The sequence below is a fragment of the Alligator mississippiensis genome, chromosome 5 (genome assembly GCF_030867095.1).
Source record: "Alligator mississippiensis isolate rAllMis1 chromosome 5, rAllMis1, whole genome shotgun sequence".
NCBI classification, from domain to species: Eukaryota; Metazoa; Chordata; order Crocodylia; family Alligatoridae; genus Alligator; species Alligator mississippiensis.
The window spans coordinates 171,246,118-171,264,170 of NC_081828.1; the positions used below are offsets into that span (position 1 = coordinate 171,246,118).

General features: G+C 41.6%; 1 protein-coding gene across 2 annotated transcripts; it reads right to left on the minus strand.

The window, feature by feature from the left end:
• Positions 1-295: 295 nt before the first annotated feature.
• Positions 296-17,483, minus strand: C1GALT1 (core 1 synthase, glycoprotein-N-acetylgalactosamine 3-beta-galactosyltransferase 1). Of its 2 annotated transcripts, none has more exons than XM_014603159.3 (4): positions 17,379-17,483; positions 11,220-11,459; positions 9,578-10,245; positions 296-6,957 (listed from the first exon to the last, which is right to left on the minus strand). In XM_014603159.3, exons 2-4 carry the CDS (start codon positions 11,440-11,442, stop codon positions 6,754-6,756), a joined length of 1,095 nt encoding a protein of 364 aa, XP_014458645.1. In that variant the 5' UTR covers positions 11,443-11,459; positions 17,379-17,483; the 3' UTR covers positions 296-6,753. The 2 variants fall into 2 exon arrangements, with proteins under 2 accessions (XP_014458645.1, XP_019353529.1); XM_019497984.2 differs by lacking the exon at positions 17,379-17,483 and adding an exon at positions 15,721-16,241.
• Between the last annotated feature and the right edge of the window lie 570 nt (positions 17,484-18,053).

Genomic DNA, 18,053 nt, shown 5'->3' on the forward strand with positions numbered 1-18,053 from the left:
AACATGGGAGTCTCACTGAATTACTATTACTTTGCTGGATCAAAGGCCTGCCCTGGATGCATCCAATTTACAAGATCTAGGCTTAACTATATACACAGAAACATACAAAAAGAAAATTACCCCCCAAAACGTTATTTTGTCAACAACATGAGTTGTACATATTCAAAGTTTCACAAACAAAAGAAAAAAAAATCATAAAAGTGAGAAATGTTTGTTTGTCTACAGAATCAGGAAACTTCTCAAAATACTATTACACTGATATTCTTGAGCGGAATAAATGAAAACAAGACATGCATTTGTGTGAGACAACTTACTTTATTTGTGCAATTCTCAAATTAAGTTAATTGCTTAAAAAAAAAACTGGTCAAAAGGCACTTAAAACAGTTATTTAAAAATAAATTCATATGGTGAGCACTTACAAGTCACCAACCACAGTTTGCCACTAATGGAATTATTTTCTTGTCTTAAAATCCAAACAAACATTCACAGATTTTCTTTGGGACATACTGCCCAGCAGCAAGATGCATCTCCCATAATATTCTTCATACAATTCATGCAGTTGATGTTGCAGAGTAACTTAAACACAATACACAGTAACATGAAGAAATATTATACTTTTGCAGTTCCACACAATTTTTTCTGGTCAAGTGAAATATAGGGCTGATTGGAAAGACTTCTATGAAGGTGTGTGTTTTCATCGGTGTATGCAGTATTTATTAATGTTAAATAGGAACTACATTATCCAAGCAATCACTACTTTTCTGCAGACTACCAGAGTACAATGAATTGAAAAAAATTACTCCCATCCTATCAGGGAACCAGTCTGCTAAATTTACTCACTAAAACATCCACAAGTGAAAGTATAGAAAAAGCTAGGGGTAACGTGTGAAAGAAAAATAAACTGAACAGTTCTGACATGCAGGAAACTATAGGAAGCATTTCCAGAGAGAAAAATCTAAGAACAAACAAAGGGAAATGACATCACAGTCAAAGGACAAGGGCACTGCATGTTTCACTGGGAAGTATAAGTGTATCATCTTAGCTAGGGTTACCATACTTCCAGTATCAAAAAAGAAGACACCTGTGGGAGAGAGGGGGGGAGCAGGGGCAGAGAGGCATAAAACTGTGTGCGCGTGCCGGGGGGTGGGGAGGAGACGGGCAGTGATATGCCCGTGCCCTGCTTCTGCTCCTCACTTAAGCCCCCAGCCCCCTGTCCCTCAGCACTGCCAGTGCCCCTCACTCAGGACTCACAGCACCCTGCCCCCCATGTAGCTCCCATGCACACACACACATGCTTACCTGGTGAGCACAGCACATGACCCCCAACAGCCAATCACCTTGCCCAAGCAGCCAAGCTGCTAGTCCCAGGGAAAGTAGGAGGCAGAGCAAAAACCTGGACATTGGCTTGTATTTTAAAAATCCACCCAGACACGAGGACAGGGAGCCAAAAAAGGAGGGCATGTCCAGGAAAACCTGGACATATGGTAACCTTATCTTATGCAAACATACTGCAAGATAAACTGGGAAAAAACACAGAGGGAAAAGATAGAAATCTAAATTAGTCAATTCCTCTTAAGTGGCAAAGACCAGTTTCAGCTATAAGGCTAAGCAGACATGGCATTTATCCCAGGTCTGCTTGTCCCTGGCTTTGACTCCTATCAAAACAGCTGTGGAATAGTCATCTGCAAAAATGTGGGGGGAAGGGGGCAGTTCTCAGGGCTCTGACATCGTTTACATCTATTATGCAATTAAATAATTAATTTCACAAAAAATTTAGACATGCTACACTGCAAAAATAATTCCAACAATAGAAGTGGCCGAGCTGTAAATTTGTTACTTAGAAAAAAAAAAATAGGTGTAGAACAATTTAAAAACTGGTTTATTTTAAACTGCTTTAATTTGAAAGTGTGGCATGTCACACAATACTTCACATTTACTTATGGTGAATAACAATGAGTTTATACATCTGTAGAATGCCAGAATAGAAGGTTTTGTCCTGGGAGAAGCTGGATGTCTATTTTTAGTCTAAGAACTCAAACATATAACAACAGATTGAGGATGTTCTCATGCCAAAAGAAACTGAAGAAGAGCTAAAAGATGAAAAGGCAGAAAGAGAGTGAAAGCAAAAGAAAAAAGAAAAACAACAAAAAGCATTTAAGTTCTAAGACTGCAACAAGCAATGAATATTCCAATTCCCAGAACAAACCCCTGAGGATTGTAGAACGTCTACTATCCAACAATTTAATGAAATTTAAATTACAGTTTTACAATTGGATTTTTTCAGAACAACTGCTGATGCAAGAAAGCACTCAGGCTTTTTTTTAAGATTAAAAATGAACCATATGACATAAAACAGTCTCTGACTCTAAGGTTCAAAAACATATATTCTAAAAAACAGCAATTCATCAACACAAAATTCATTATAGCAGCTTGCTTGGGCTGCAAAAGCTGTAAAAATCAGTCTAACGTTTGCTCTTTAAGTCTGAGGTCATGAGGCTGAAATCAATGGCTGGTCACTACAAAACACCATACAAGAAGGCTGTACTGTTAGATCTTCTGACAAATCCCATCAGACTTTTATTAGGCAGACATGTTTTGTAAGTGAAAAATGAACATGGGCACCAAGGTACAAAACTAGCTGATGTTTTCTAGGCATAATTACTTTTTCAATAAGAATATAACAATCCAAGAGTAAAACCAGCCCAATTATAGAAGCACTTACAACAAAAAAGTAACAGTCAACAATTTTTTGTAAGAACCTGGCACAGTAAAGCAGTACAAGTCTGCCCTCCTTTCTTAACACATGTTGAACAGCAAATGCAGTAGTTTTCCCTAGCCCAAGAGTTGGGGCAATACAGAAGGCATTTATGATTTATTGCAGGGGTATGAAACTCATCTGGCTCCATGCACTAGATGCGGGATGTGAAGCTGGTCTGCAGGCTGGACTGGCCCTGCTGACCAGTCCCATATGCGGTGTATGTCCTGGACTGGCCCTACAAGTAGTATGCACCCCAGCTCTAGGTCTGCACACAGCACATTGGTTAGTCCCAGCCCCGTGCGCCATATGAGGGGCCATCTGTGGGCCTGATCTGGCCTGGCCCCAGGCCCAGAATTGAGATTCAGGCTGTTGTGCCCTGGAACAGCATTTCATGTGCCCAAAACGGGATCAAATACAACAGACAACTCCACATACCACATGCAGAGCTGGTCCAAGGTCTATGGGCAGCACTGATGGTTGGATGACAGGAATCCACGGCCCAGATGCAGCCTGCAGGCAGCACCTTTGACACCCTTACTTTACTGAGATAGGATAAATATAAATGTCCTATACTAGGCAGTCATTTTACTGGCTACACCACAAGACAGAAAGTTGCTTTTTGTCTTGAGGTAGGTCAAGGACACTGAAGCTCACTAAAAACAGAAAGTGAACTAGCAGTAGTGAGGAAATGCAGGCCAAAATGTTGTAGGTCTTTCACACTGGCAGAGTTAATAATATTTTAAAACAAAAAGTACCAACTTTAAGTTAAAGGTTCTGTGGTTTATTAAAGGAAGTTGAGTCTGAACAATGTACTAATCACTATAACTCAATGTTTTTGGCATTTGAACTTCATAATCCTGTTGGCTTGCATCTTGCAGATGATGTAACTAATTAATGATTAACTCACGCAGGAATATTTTGCTCAACTTCAATTGCATTCTGTGGCTCAGAAGAAGTGTAAAGCAGCAGCATTCTCCTGTGGACCTCAGAGATTTATGAGATTTTCAAAAAGATTAAAACTACGTAAAAAGTCTACACAGGTTAACTCACAAACATTTGTAAAGGTGTTATCCCTTCCAGTCTACATGAGGTAATTGCGCTGGCAAAAAAATACTCATGATGAAATACTAATCTTTGATTCTGCCATAACTACTTGTTTAATTACTATTTGGTAATATCTGATGTACTGGGAAGAGAAACACCCTGTATTCAAACAGGAGGCAAAGGTGGACATATTTACTTCACTTTTCATGAGATACTGCAGTTACTGCCATCCTGTTACAAGGTAGTTACAGAAGAAGCTAGATAAAGTAAATCACGACCCATGACAGAGTTCAGCAATCTATGGTACACAGACCAGATGTTGCCTGCTGAACCTCTGGAACCAACCCAGGAAGCTGTGGCTTCTGTGCCATTCAGCTGTGGAGGGTGGGGGGATTTCCCCGCACCATGCTGCAGTTAGGTGCCCAGGGCTTCAGTGGAGGGGGAGCTTGTGCTGTACCATGCTGCAGCCTACTGCAACCTCTGTACCCTCCAGCTGCAGCACAGTACAGGCAGATTGGGGCTTCCACCATGCCACCGCTGGGTCTTGGGAAGAAAGGGCTCAGTGGCCAAGGGCTTAGTGCCTGCTGGCCTCCAAACCAAGCTGATTGTTCAGCCCCTCTCTTGCCAGAAAATGATGCAACACACTGACTTAATATTGGTTGGTAGTAAGCATCTGCTTTTCATGCTCTTCTCTAATATAGTGCTAGATGCACCCTTCCCTGCTCTAATAAGTCCATCTGAGATTGGTGCTGCACATATGCCAAAAGGCAGCTACAATACCAGTGTTTTGATACCCAAAGTGTATGACCTTGGAAGTGAGTCAGCAGGAAATATTTTCATGGTGGTGTTAACAGCACCTGACATTAGGCACACTGAGTAAGGCCACCTTCTAGCATTATTATCACCAAAACAGTAGCTAAGAGCAGCCAAGTTTGGGTCATACTCAGTGTGATGAAGGTAAAAAGTGAAAAAAGTTAGGAAGGCCTCTGCTAAAAACTACAGGCTGAAGATAAAGAGATATGTCAGGATAGTCAGACCCTGGAGCTGGACTAATGATATAGGATGCTTACAGACATGGGAAAACTCCCAAACAAACAATAAAAACCCTAGTGCTTTACTTTCACCTCAGCGCATCGCAGCGCCAAGTGCAACGCATGCCCGGAAGAAGAAATGCATCAGTTTGATCCGGCTTGCCCAGCATCTGTGTAGCTCATGTGCTTCAACGAGGCTTTTTGGTGCTTTTACCTAATAGCTGAATCACCTATTTGATAAAAGTGCCGAAAAACCCCGCTGAAGCATGCAAGCTATACAGACGCTGGGGAGTCAGGTCCAACTGATGCGATTCTACTTCAGGGCATGTGCTGGTTTGTTTGTTTTGGGGGGGGGGGGCGGCATGTCTGTCAGCACCCCTATGAGGCAAAAAGTAGGGGGACAAAAAAAAGTCTATAGTAGGGTTCATCTCCAACTGAGGGATTTTTGGTGCATTACAATGCATTCTTTGTCCTAGATAAGTGGATTATTTTACTGATACACAGAGCTACTTCCCATAGCCACCTAGTGCGTAAGACTAAAGCCCTTTGGAAGACTTCTGTATTCAGAAGGACACAACTGTACATAAAACTTCTCTACAAAGCATTATACCCAGGGAATGTTTACAATAGTTTTAGGAATAAAGATGCAAATCTAACTGAAGAATTAGGGGAGTAGGCCACAATGAAAATGTAGATAAAATTTCAGAAAGAAGTGCAAATAAATAATGGATTTTTTTGGAAACATTAAAAAACCCCCTATAAAATAAGAACCTTGCTGTTATCTAAAATGGGACCTATTCCATCGGGATAGACTCCATAAATAAACGAAATGACAAAACTAAGAGTAAAGCAAATATCTAATTTAAATGGAAATAAACCAATAGAAGAACTTGGCAAGTTGAAGAATTATTCAGGTGCTACTGCTTAAGTGCCATGTTTTATGCAGCAAACATTTACCGATTGCAAACCAAAAGAAAGAAAAAGTTGTTTGGTAATGCAATGAACAGAGGGATGGACTTGAGTTTGTAACAGATCAACTTCTAGTTAACGCTGGTTGAGAAGTTCTGGTTTTTAATTTATGCCCATTCAAGCTATAGGTTATATCATGAGCAAAAAAAAAAAAAAAAAAAAAAAATGTTCATATCTGCCCATACTATACCTGTCTCCTCAACCTATTTCAAGGTATACAATCTAATTACTGCTGTGTTTTTCCCTACTCGGACTTCAACAAGCCAATTTGGTGGCAACTTTGTGGAGCAGTCTTCAGTGGAAATTTATACTGAAGCCTGAAGTAAATAAATCATTTCAATCATGAAACAAGCAAATAATCCTTCAGATCAGTTGGTGAACCTGAACATTTGGCATACCTGTTTATACCAAATGATCTGAAGTCTGTCCTTTTAAAGGCAAAGTGGTTACTTAGTATCTTCTCAGGGTCAGCTCTTTTACATCAAATTTCTTCAGTATCCTCAGCATCTCAAAGAGCTCAGCCTGTGTAGCACAAGATTTGATTTCTAATACTAGCACTAACCCAACAGAATGGGAATAAGAACTGCAAGGAATAAAGGAACAGAAACACTGTGTGATCATACTTGAACCTGGCCACCCGCCATTCATTTTAATACATTTTTCTAGTATAGATTACTGTATCATAACTACGATTTCACAGCTCACTTTAAAGCTATAGGACTGGATTCTGAAGACCCACCTATAAGAAAAGTCCTACTACCTCAACAAATAAAAGCCATTGTATTGCAACCTATGGTCTGCAGCCTTTCAGTAAGACAATCTGATTTCAAAGAATCACCAATAGTAATTCCAGTGTTCTGTCTGAGCTAAATGAAATAGCTCACCATTCCACAATACTTCTTTCAGTGCACTATTATCCACTTCACTGTTGATAAAGAGTCTGATTAATTTTCAGGGGTTTTCCACTTTATCTTTTGCATCGCTACCCATTGCTTCACTCTTGCTTTGTTTTTCTAGGCTCTTGGGAGAGTCGGGGTTATACCGATAGAGGTAACCATATGGACGGAGATGATGAATCAGATATTCCAATTGATACATAGTTGTGGGATCAACATAGTGGAATGAAACTGCCAGATCTGAGCAGCAACCAGGACCCTAAAAATAAGGAAACAAAAAGAATCTTAAAGGGAATTTTAAAGTGTGCATAAGGTTAAAAAAAAATGTCTGAGAGACACTATTTGCCTGCAAACACCAAGACAAATAATGGTGGTCTTCAGTATAAATAGTTCACCATTGTAAGTTATACTTTCTAAACAAAGATCAACAGGAACAAGGGTAGTAAGAATTTGGGAAATGTTTATAAAATCATTGTCTTCAAATGTGAATGCAATTCTCTCAAGAATATTTGGCAATATTCATTTTAATATGTTCCTTTATCAAAAGAAACTAAGGATTGCCTTCACTGAAGACTTGATTAACCTAAATAAAATTATCTTGGCTTTATACATTGCTCAAGAAGTATAAGCAAAAATGAGTAACTTCTTTTTGAGTAAGTTCTCAAAATTTAAAAAACAACAACAAATACAAAACACAAGGAGCCCAAGTATCATGCTGATACACCAATGGATCCCAGCTCACTACTCATAATGGACTCACCTTAGACATAACAGTCAAGGTTTTTGTTTTGTTTTGTTTTTAAACGTTTAATATTTCACCAAACTTTGAATAATTATTTTGCATCTCTTAGCACAAAAAGAAAGCTAAATGCATCTTTGCATCAATGGACAATGTTGAGCCAAACCAGGGACTCCCCAAATTAGAGGTATTTACTGAAACTCACTTTCTGCCCATTTGTCACCTTTTCCAGAATCTTCGCTCAAATTCTAAAAACCTATTTTCCTTATCTTCAATTTCCTTTTCATGTTCAGCCATAGTCTTCCATGTTTCTACTTCATATTTAGTTTAACTGAGAGGGAGAACTGAACAGGCGAGACCTTCATGTCACTGCATATGGGGCTAGCTAAACAGTGAAAGATTTCTCTTTGTAACCTGCTACTGAACTAGAGTAGCAAAACCTCTCAAATGACTGGTTCTGTGACAGTGTAGATGTTTCACTTAATTGCACCATAACTAGTAATCCTGACACACATTCAGGCAATTAACGATGTGACAAAACCAAAAGCCAGCCACAAAAATATTCTACAAAGCACATAACATTGTCATGGCTGGCTTCCATCGCACTTTAAAGTTGAACATGCATCAGGGGAGACCTGCCATACAGCCTGATACCAGCTGCATGGCAGGGCTTGGTTGACAGCTTCTCCTGGGTTGGAAAGCTGAAAGCCATGTGGCGCAGTTCTTCATAGCACCCTGCAAACTGGCGTTCAGGCCAAGTCATACATTCATAGATGTTAGGGATGGAAGTGACCTCAGTAGGTCATCGAGTCCGACCCCCTACCCTGGGCAGAAAAGAGCACTGGGGTCTGACGACCCCAGCTAGGTGCTTGCCTAGTCTCCTCTTGAAGACCCCCAGGATAGGGGAGAGCAACACCTCCCTTGGAAGCCCATTCTAGATTCTGGCAACCCTTACTGTGAAGAAGTTCTTCCTGGTGTCCAGCCTAAATCTGCTCTCTAGCCTAAATCTGCTCTCTGTCAATTTGTGGCCATTGTGCCTAGTTACTGCAGGGGATGCCTTAGTAAACAGATAATCTCCTATTCCCTGCTGTCCTCCTCTGATGAATTTATAGGCAGCCACAAGATCACCTCTCAGCCTTCTCTTGTGAAGGCTGAAGAGATCTAGGTCCCTCAGTCTCTCCTCGTAGGGCCTTGCCTGCAGGCCTCTGACCATATGAGCGGCCTCCTCTGAACCCTCAAAATTCTCCGCATCCCTCTTGAAGTGCAGCACCCAAAACTGGATACAGTAGTCCAACTGCAGCCTGACCAGTGCCGCATAAAGGGGAAGCATCACCACCCTGGACCTGTTTGTCATGCATGCCTCTCTCTCATGTCAGGCATTTATTATTTAATCCTATACTGTTTTACAAATTGTGAATATAATTTAAAAAGTCTTCATTGTGCAACAGTCCAAGAAAAAGTGTCTGTGATTATAAGGATTTTTTTGTGGGAAACGGTAACAATACTTCTTTTAAGCTAGAGTACTGCTACCTAATTGTGCAAGGGCAGCGATAGCTCCCTTTAATGGCAAATATACAGGAAGCAAGAACTCTGCTTCTCTCCCAGACATGATGAAGTAAACTTTGTATCTGAAAGCTTAACATCCCTCCCGGTTCTACAGCAAGCATTTAGTAAGAGAACTGGAAATGCTTTTCTCTATAAAAAGTAAAGACCTCTAAAAAAAGACAAAATCCTGAAAAATAGTTAACCAGTAAACCATAAGATGGCCTACTGGAGCATTATGTTCATTTTTTTTTTTAAATATAACATTAGAAAATTATTTTGATTTAGGAATTCTCCTGGAAAACTAGGTTCTTCCCTTCCAGTTTTGATTCACTAACAGTTTATATAAGAGTAGAATTAAGCTGACCTTAGGTACTCACAATTAAATAGTTTTGCCAACACAATTTAAATGCTGAAATTCAAGCAGTTCAACAGCCCATAATCATCTATCAATCAACAGATATAAAATGTATTTTATATTATATAAAATATAATACCTTATAACATACCATATCAATGTATAGATATAGATATGTAACAAATGTAGTGTTATATGATGTCCAAATTTTCTAAAACATACACAAAAAAACCCACCTACCTCCACAGCAGGATAATAATTATAATTCCAATACCAAAATGTCTTTGGTAGGTATCCTCGGATTAAGAGATGTTCTGGCACAAAGGGATGAAAAGTTTCTTTACCACTTGTGTCCCTTGAATCTCCAGCTTCTACGTTAATAGTCTCCATGCATTTTCCAAGTGCAAGGTCTTCAATAGAAGAGCTATGAGAACATTTGTTGGTTTTAAATGCATTAACAAATCTCTTTAGAGCTTCTTTGCTCAGTACATATCCTGCTCCTCCACTCATGTAGCCCTGTTTCACATAAGGCTTGAACCTTCTTCCAAAGTATATTGGTTGTTCTGGACTGTATTTTGAAAGAAGCCACCTCAAATTATCCAATATGACATATGTATCATCATCTGCTTTCATAAACCAGTCAGCATCATCAAAATAATGATCATGTACATACTGGAAAGCTTTAATAGTTTTCCAATACAATTGGTCCCTGCCTTCTTTGGCTTCTAGGCCCACGGTTGGAAAATCTTTATTCTCCTCAGAGCTCATAAATAATATTTTATTGCAATGCTGCGCCCAAGTGGCTTTAACATGTTTGGCTTTCTTCTCTAGATTCTGAGGCCCAGTCATGACCCAACAGAGTATTTTGACCTTCTGATACAAGTCATCAGCAATAAGTTTGTTTTCATCTGAAAAAAAACCAAATTCCAAGATAAAGCTTAGTGAATACACTAATGTAAGACAAATGGAAGAATTGAACACACAGAAAAATATCAACCATTTATATCAGGAAAACATCATGTATTGTACTAGATATTAAAGAACATGAAAAGAAAGGAGAATGGGAATAAGCCCAATATAACTATTCACTAGAAGGAACTACTGTTTTGGAGCTCTGTTGCTGTCGCTGCTAATGCTGTTATTTTAGGTACAGAACAATGTAACCACAGCTCAATCTGAATGTTAGTCACTAAAGCCCAGGTAATACAGGTAACCTACTCTATTAGGTTAATGAGATGGAAGTTAAATTCAGAAAAGAGAAGCAGTTCAAATATTATTTCTACTTAATTTTACAAGAAAATGAGGGCAATATTAGCACTGGCCAAAATTTAGATTATCTCACAAAAAACAAGAGATTTGCAAAAATGCATCTGAATTCAATGTTTTTATTAAAACTAGTTTGAAAGAACCTTCCTTGTAGTGCTGTGAAGTCAATGTAAATGAAAAAATAAAAATATGAAGGCAATACAGGCATTCCAGAATGTTTTTCTTAAATCTGAAATGGAATTCAGCTCTCTTTGCCATACAGGTAATTAGAGCAGCTGGGCAATAACACTTTTTTTTTCCGCCTTGTGGAAAGCTCAAGCTATCATATATGGAAAGAAACTGCTCTGTCCCTCACCTATTCTAGATGAAGCACATGGCAAGTAGTTGGTCTCTCTGAAAAATTACTCTTTAGAAAATGCAAATTGGTAAACAAAACCCATCATCCAGGGGCTTCTGAAAGAAAGGTCACTTGAATTTAAATATTGGGTGTAGGTAAAGGACTAAGAAAGCCCTATGTGCAAATACCTGGCAACCAAATTATAAAGAACCTGAACATTTTTCTCTGCTGCTTCACATAATCGTCCCTCTCTCTATATACTGTACAAAACAAAAGTACCTTTATGCTGCCCAGCATCTGCATTGAAGTTCATTTGTCCCTCCAGCTGATTATTTCCAGTTTCTTCTATGTGCTCACCGTGAGGATCATTGTGAAGAACATGAGGATGGATCTCAACTTGTTCTTCTAGCACTATACTAAATAGCACATAGCATAAGAAAAATCCTATTGCTGACCCAAAAGTGAAGGTTACGAGACTCAGCAAAGATTTAGGAGAGGCCATTTCCTGAAGGCAATATGCTGTCAAGAAAGAAAAATAGCTGGTAAGTTCCTCTGAGCTTAATTTAAGAGATGCAGAGGAGTGCAGGAAGGAAGTCAAGTCACAAACTCAGCAGCTGATCCTAAAGACCTTATCAATGTAGCACTTCCATGGACTTAAACAGAATCCTATATAAAAGCAATAAGATTAAGACCAATATTTATCCCAGTGAGAGTATGTAAAAATGCTTCAACTTTAATATCCCATACCTTATGACAATGATCAAAAGATGAAACAGCATGGGTATACATACATATTGGTTTTCCTTCCACAGCCTTTTTACAAGCTTGGCTATGACAAGTTAATCACAAAACACCAAGAGACGTTAAATAAAAAGTAGGTAAAGAGTCAAAAACAGCCCCAGAACAAATGAGATCTGGTCTCTGCATTTTCCAATCAATCTTTTTATTTTCCTAGAAAAACAGGGGAAGGAAAACCTGTAGATCACTAAATCCATGCTTTGGATCAAGGGATCTCATATGAATTCTTAATTCAGTGACTAATCATGAGAAAGCCCTACCTACCACCAATTCCTTATAGGATGCCTGAACATTTCAGAAAGCTTTTCTAAATATCCCTCCCAACTACACAGTAGGTCTATTTAGACAAGCAATTAGTAAGATACCCAGGAAAGATCTCTATAAAAAGCAAAAGCCCCTAACAAAACAAAGCCAAATGCTGATTTCTTGATACCAATGAACAACTGTTAACCAATTCAAATAAATTATTTTGTGGTGCTAAGTACAAAACAAACAACAAAACATGCCTTTAAAAGAGAGAGTAGACTTGCATGTCTGAAGTTGCCTGTATTTCAAAGTGAAAAGTTTAGGCCAATGACTGCAGCTATAATAGGAGTAACTCTTATGAATGAGCTTTAGTCAAAAAATAACATCGGGGCATTATATTTATAAGCAAACATCACAAGAATTCCTAAAGGTGAACAAGAGAGTTTTTTTTGTTCATTAACAAAATCTTCATATACCGCCCATCAAAGCTAATATATATGCAAATGGTTCTACAATGAAGTCCTCAAATACATACCTAAACAGCATTTAAACTGGAATTATTTGTGTGCATTCCTTACTTCCTCCCTCAAAATGGAAAAACCTTTCCCCTTTACTATTCAGATACCTTAAGGGTGCCAAGTAGGGGTGCACTGATAAAGATTTTATTGGCCAGTACTGATAGCTGATTATTAACTAGCCATATCACCAGATACCAATTCGATAGCTGATTTACAGGAATGCAGCCAGGCAGCTTGGAGAGCAGCCTCAAGCCAATAAGTCTTGGGGGGGGGGGGGGAGGGGCAGATCGAGGCCCCCATGGTGAGGGAGTGGGGCAGGGGCAGAGGCTGCCCAGCCAGGCAGTGAATGGGACCCCAGGGCTGGGAGCGGGACAGAGCCATGGGCAGCTCATCTAGCAGGTATGGGGGTGTTCCCTGCCACTGCACTCACCCCCAGATGAGGCATGGCAGGGCATGTGCCCTCCCAGATTTGTACCTGGGGTGGAGGTAGGCTGCCTGCTGTGGGCTCAGGACCAGGGGCTGAACCAGCCTCATCCTGGCAGGGGTAGAGGAGGGAGGAGAGGTGGGCTCATTTACTGAGGGTAAGGCAGCAGAATGGAGTGCCCTGAGTAGGGATGGTGCCAAGCCCAGCCCTGGCCCAAACCACTAGGAAGAGTCTGCTGTAGCCCCTGCCCCTGAGCCCGCCTCTGCCCCAGGCACAAATCGGGGTGGGTGGGGCACATGGCCCTCATGCTTTCCCTGGAGGTGCACACAGTGGTAGCAGGCAGATGCCCCTCCTCCCCCCCCCCCCCCCCCCCCCGATGAGCTGCCCATGGCTCCGCCCTGCTTCCAGGGTCCCATTCACCACCCTGGCAGGGCAGCACCTGCCCCTGCCCCACACCCTCCCTCCCTGTGGGGGCCTCAATCTGCCCCCCACACCACTCTTCCCTCTGCCATGCCCTTTCTCTCCTACAGACTTATCAGTAGGAGGCTGCTCTCCAGGCTGCCTGGCGCATTCCTGGCCATGTCCATATGTGTAGCTGCATGCAAACGCACAGCATTTACTGGTGACATTGGCTACACTGGCCAAAAAAAGCTGATAGCCGATAATGTTAATTTTCCTCTTACTGGTGATGATCCGATAGATGGCCTATATATCAGTGCGCCTCTAGCGCCAAGTCTTTTCTCAGTTTTTTCTAAAGAACTTCTTGCACATTCCTCAGAATATACTTTGTACCCAAAAAATGTTATCTAACACATGTCCCAACTATACAGTTGGTTCAGCAAGAAATATCACCAAAAATACTCTCACTTCTTCCATATTTCCTGGACAATCACAGCTACAATAACCCTTGGTACTCTGAAAGCAAAATAATGGTTGGAGGTGAGTATAAGGTAGGCCACACTGGAAGTATGGAAGACTCTGACCTGGATAAAGAGAGAATAGGAGGCACAGATTCCCAGGTATAATGGGCCAAGATGATAAAGAATGCCCGAAATACAAGGAGGAAAATATGGGACTTCCTAGTATTTTGATTTTTTTGAATTTGTTTTTAAATGATTGAACTTCAGATTCAACTTCACTGCAAACTGAGGAAAATGTATATTTGTTACAGCTTTAGCCCAGTCTGTCAGTAACTCATAAAACAAAAAATACTAGATCACTGCGCAGCAAATGCTTGGTGTTAGACAGATTCCCCGACAAGGATGGTCATGTGTCATATTTTTTATATTATAGTTCAGCGGCATTTTAAATTAGTGCTCTACATTACTGTATTAGTGCACTACATTTGGCCTACAGAAGGGATATAATTAATGTTATAGATAAGAGAATAGAGAAGCAGAACATGTGAAGGATCTTAAATTAGTGCTCTACATTACTGTATTAGTGCACTACATTTGGCCTACAGAAGGGATATAATTAATGTTATAGATAAGAGAATAGAGAAGCAGAACATGTGAAGGATCTTGGAATACTAAATTGCAACCAAAGACCTGATCCTCTTAAGTCTAAAACATGAACAGTCCCACAGAAATCAACATAAGTAAAATCTGCACATGTTCAGGGCCTTCAGCCGATTACTGATTATTCTAATCTTTTGCAAGCTTCTTGAACCCATTACACCCCAGCTGACTAAATCCGATAAGAAACTCATTAAGAAAAGTTAGAGCTAATATTGCTAACAGGCAAATAAAAACTTGCATACAATATCCTGACAACGTTTTCAACAAAAAAGGCTGCAAGAAGCAACTGATGTTAGAATTTAGACAAATGAATATACATACATGAGAAAACTATTGTAAAAAAAGTATTTCTTGAGCAAATGCAATTAGGCATTCAGAGGAGGCACTATTTTCTAGTTTCTGAAACAAAAAGCTTACGCAACCTATAAAATTTGTAGAATGACAGAACTAATTGTACTTCCCTTTTCTTTTTCTTGATTAGTGCCAAAGTAACTAGACTGCTCCTTTAAAAAATGGGCTTCAAGTACTAACTGAAGTCCAATGGTAAACTGAAACCTAATTTCAGGCTGTGCACTGCTAATAAGTACCAGTAAGATGTATTTAATTAATCTTATACTGTAAATGGAATGACTAACTGAGCTGGACATTTCCTAATGATCAGCTGGAACATTAACTCCAGTTCATCTCAGTGGACATTATTCCTCAGAAAATGCCTTATGGTTTATTATTGTTGTACTAATATTTATTTTCCTTCAGATAATGAAGCATATGTTTTAATGGCAATGACTAAAAGTCTTATATTTTAAATCATATTGAAATTTTGCCAAATGGAACATACTGGTAACATTTAGAACCAAAGAATCTATAGCGCTGTAGCAAGAGTTTCACAAGTTAGGACCATGCTGGTAATTTTTCCAAGAGATTGAAAACTCCACGGGTCTACATATCACACAAGTGATTGGAGCTGCTCTTGTCAGAGTACAGGTCCTATACTATGACATGTAGATTCAGAAAGCCTTCAATAAGCTCACTTCTTACAAATCACACCTTAAACATAAGGATAGATATAGCCATATTATAGCAGTATATCTGTCCTACATCTCTGAAAGGACAATGATCTATAGCAACACTGCTATGATCTACCCATTGCTAACATTGGATACAGAAGGCAAATTGGATTACACATCCTTGGGTCATCAAAATAGAGGAAAAGGCAATTTGCCCCAATAAGCCATAACACTAAAAACTGCTTGTGATACTAAGGTGTTACCTACAGTGATTCTTTCTGGATGATGTCACCACAAAAAGTCTCAAAACTGGCAAGACAGATGAGTGCCAGGATAAGATGAGTAGCCTCCAGCCTTCGGTGCAGAGTTTTTTGTACAATATAAGTATTTTTCTTTAACAATAATATTAATGATCTCAAAGCACTAAACAAAAACAATTAGGAGAAAATTACCATTTAAAAATCAAGTGACAAACTTTCACAATGCCATGGCAGTAGCAAGTTCCTTAGAAACAAGATGTCATAAGATTTGTTTTCCAGTTCTTAATGTTTCCATCCCAAGTATTTATGTGAATTGTTAATTGAGTCTGGAAATCACTACACTGTTCAGCTTTGTAGGGCAGTAGAAGTACTAGTTTTTGAGACCAAGTGCTGGAACAACATTTTTGAAGACACTCCCATACTGAAAGCCCTCTACATGACATACAATTTAACTTATCATCCTAATCATTATATTTGTTTACTGTCTATTGACAGAATGAAAACTACCCAGTGCTAGGAGAAACTCATGCTTACTTTAGTATGTTCATACCTGTCTGCTGCCCACGGTGCCTTTTTTCAATTTGCCTTTCCATCATGCTAAGACTAGAGATGAATAAAGAGTGTTTTCATTTCCCAGCAAGTCAGCAGGAAAAAAAAGGCCCTTCCTTTTGCAGCCCACTGAGAATTACTGCACCAAAACAGACCAGAAAAAATGCCCTCTAGACAAGCTACGTCAGTTCATATGCTTAGCAACCAGTCCTCACCCACTCTAATGGTTAAAATACTTTCCTAGGAAGGGATTTACTTGGAAAATATATCTGGCCAAGACCAATGAGGCCAGGCAGTACCAAATCTAAGGGAGAGGACTTCATGAATTTCCAGCCCTCCAAACTAACTGGAATACTCCACCCAACATACTCATTACTTGGCCACCGCTGCGGGATTTTGCGATGGACAGCGGACACATCCCCACCGTATTGAATCGGACACCAGTCACTGGCGCCCCCTACTTTCATCCCAGGCTTGCTGCTAGGTCCAGCCTACACCGCTAAGCTCCTGCGCCTTCTCCGCTCCCACGGAGCCGGGTGCCTGAAGATGGGCATTTATGCCCAAAAGCTGGCAAAGAACAATTGTCCCATCTATTTAGTTGGCCTAATAAAAAAACACAGCTATGCAAAAAAGTTTTAGGAAAAACTTTTTCTCAGTCAGGGTGTCCAGGCAGTGGTATGAGCTCCCTCCAGAGGTGGTGCAGTCGCCTACCCTGGAGATCTTCAGGAGAGCACCTTGCCGCAGTCGCCCAGGTCTCTTTCCTGCTTGGTGGGGGGGGGACTGGACCCCATGATCTTCCGAGGCCCCTTCCGGCCTGACAGCCTATGAATCTACCAACCCGTGTCCGCCAGCGGGGATGTCCACGCTGACGACGCCAACCCAAACCCGGAGCCACTGGGGTGGGCAGAGCCAGCGTGGACCTGCTACAGGGCCAGCCCGGGACAAGGGTGACAAGCAGGGCAACACGGACGAGAGCAAGGCCTGGTCCACCCGGCCGGGACCCAGCACAGAGCCGGGGGCTGGACAGCAACCCAAAGGGAAGGGGCAGCCGCAGCAGGTGCCGGGGGCCCGGGCCCGCTCCCCCCAGCCCGAGCAGGGCCCCCATCCCGCGCTCACCTGTTCCGGGCCGGGCCCGGCCCGGCCCGGCCGCGGGCGCCCGGCAGCGGCGAGGGGGGGGGGGGTGGGAGGAGACCGGGCCGGGCCCGCAGCAGCACCCGCGGCCGCGCGCCCCGAGCCCCTCAGCGCCTGCGTCACCGCGCCGGGGCGGGGCCAAGGGGAGGGGAGAGGTGGGGCGCTGCCCGGCGCGTGCGCGTTGGGGCCCGGCCGTAACCCTTTCCCGCCCGGCTGGTTCCTTGCTTCTGGCCCGCTCGCTCGTGGCCGCCCCCGCGTGGTTAGTTGGGCGGAGCCCCACCTCGGGCCCCCCCACCGCAGCCTCCAGCATCTCGGGCTGCGCCCCCCAGGATTGCCCGGGACTCTCCAGGAATGAGTTCATCTCCGGGAGACTGCCGAGAGTCACCCGGGAGGTAAATGATAGATACATAAATATTAAAGGTTGAAGCCAACTTATACAGTAGTCCAGTGCGCTTTTTTTTTAAAGGTAACAGTAATGTGCACTTGCCTTCCTGAGCACAGGACTGTACACTAGACCAGTCATTAATGCCATGACATCATGCGATGAAAGCTCCTGGAACAGATTCAAACAGAGTTGGCGACCCTGGCTGCATCCCTCGCTGCCCAGCTCAGTCGCTACCGCCCTCTTTCCTCCAGCACTGCCCCGTCCCGCTTGAATCT

What these genes read in the sequence shown, in the direction of transcription:
- C1GALT1 (XM_014603159.3), bottom strand. Translation starts at nt 11,442, where the DNA reads ATGGCCTCTCCTAAATCTTTGCTGAGTCTCGTAACCTTCACTTTTGGG. An exon ending in AGATGCTGGGCAGCATAAAG is followed by an intron (nt 10,246 to 11,219) that starts GTACTTTTGTTT and finishes GTTTTTTTTCAG; the next exon opens with ATGAAAACAAACTTATTGCT. An exon ending in ATTATTATCCTGCTGTGGAG is followed by an intron (nt 6,958 to 9,577) that starts GTAGGTGGGTTT and finishes CCTTATTTTTAG; the next exon opens with GGTCCTGGTTGCTGCTCAGA.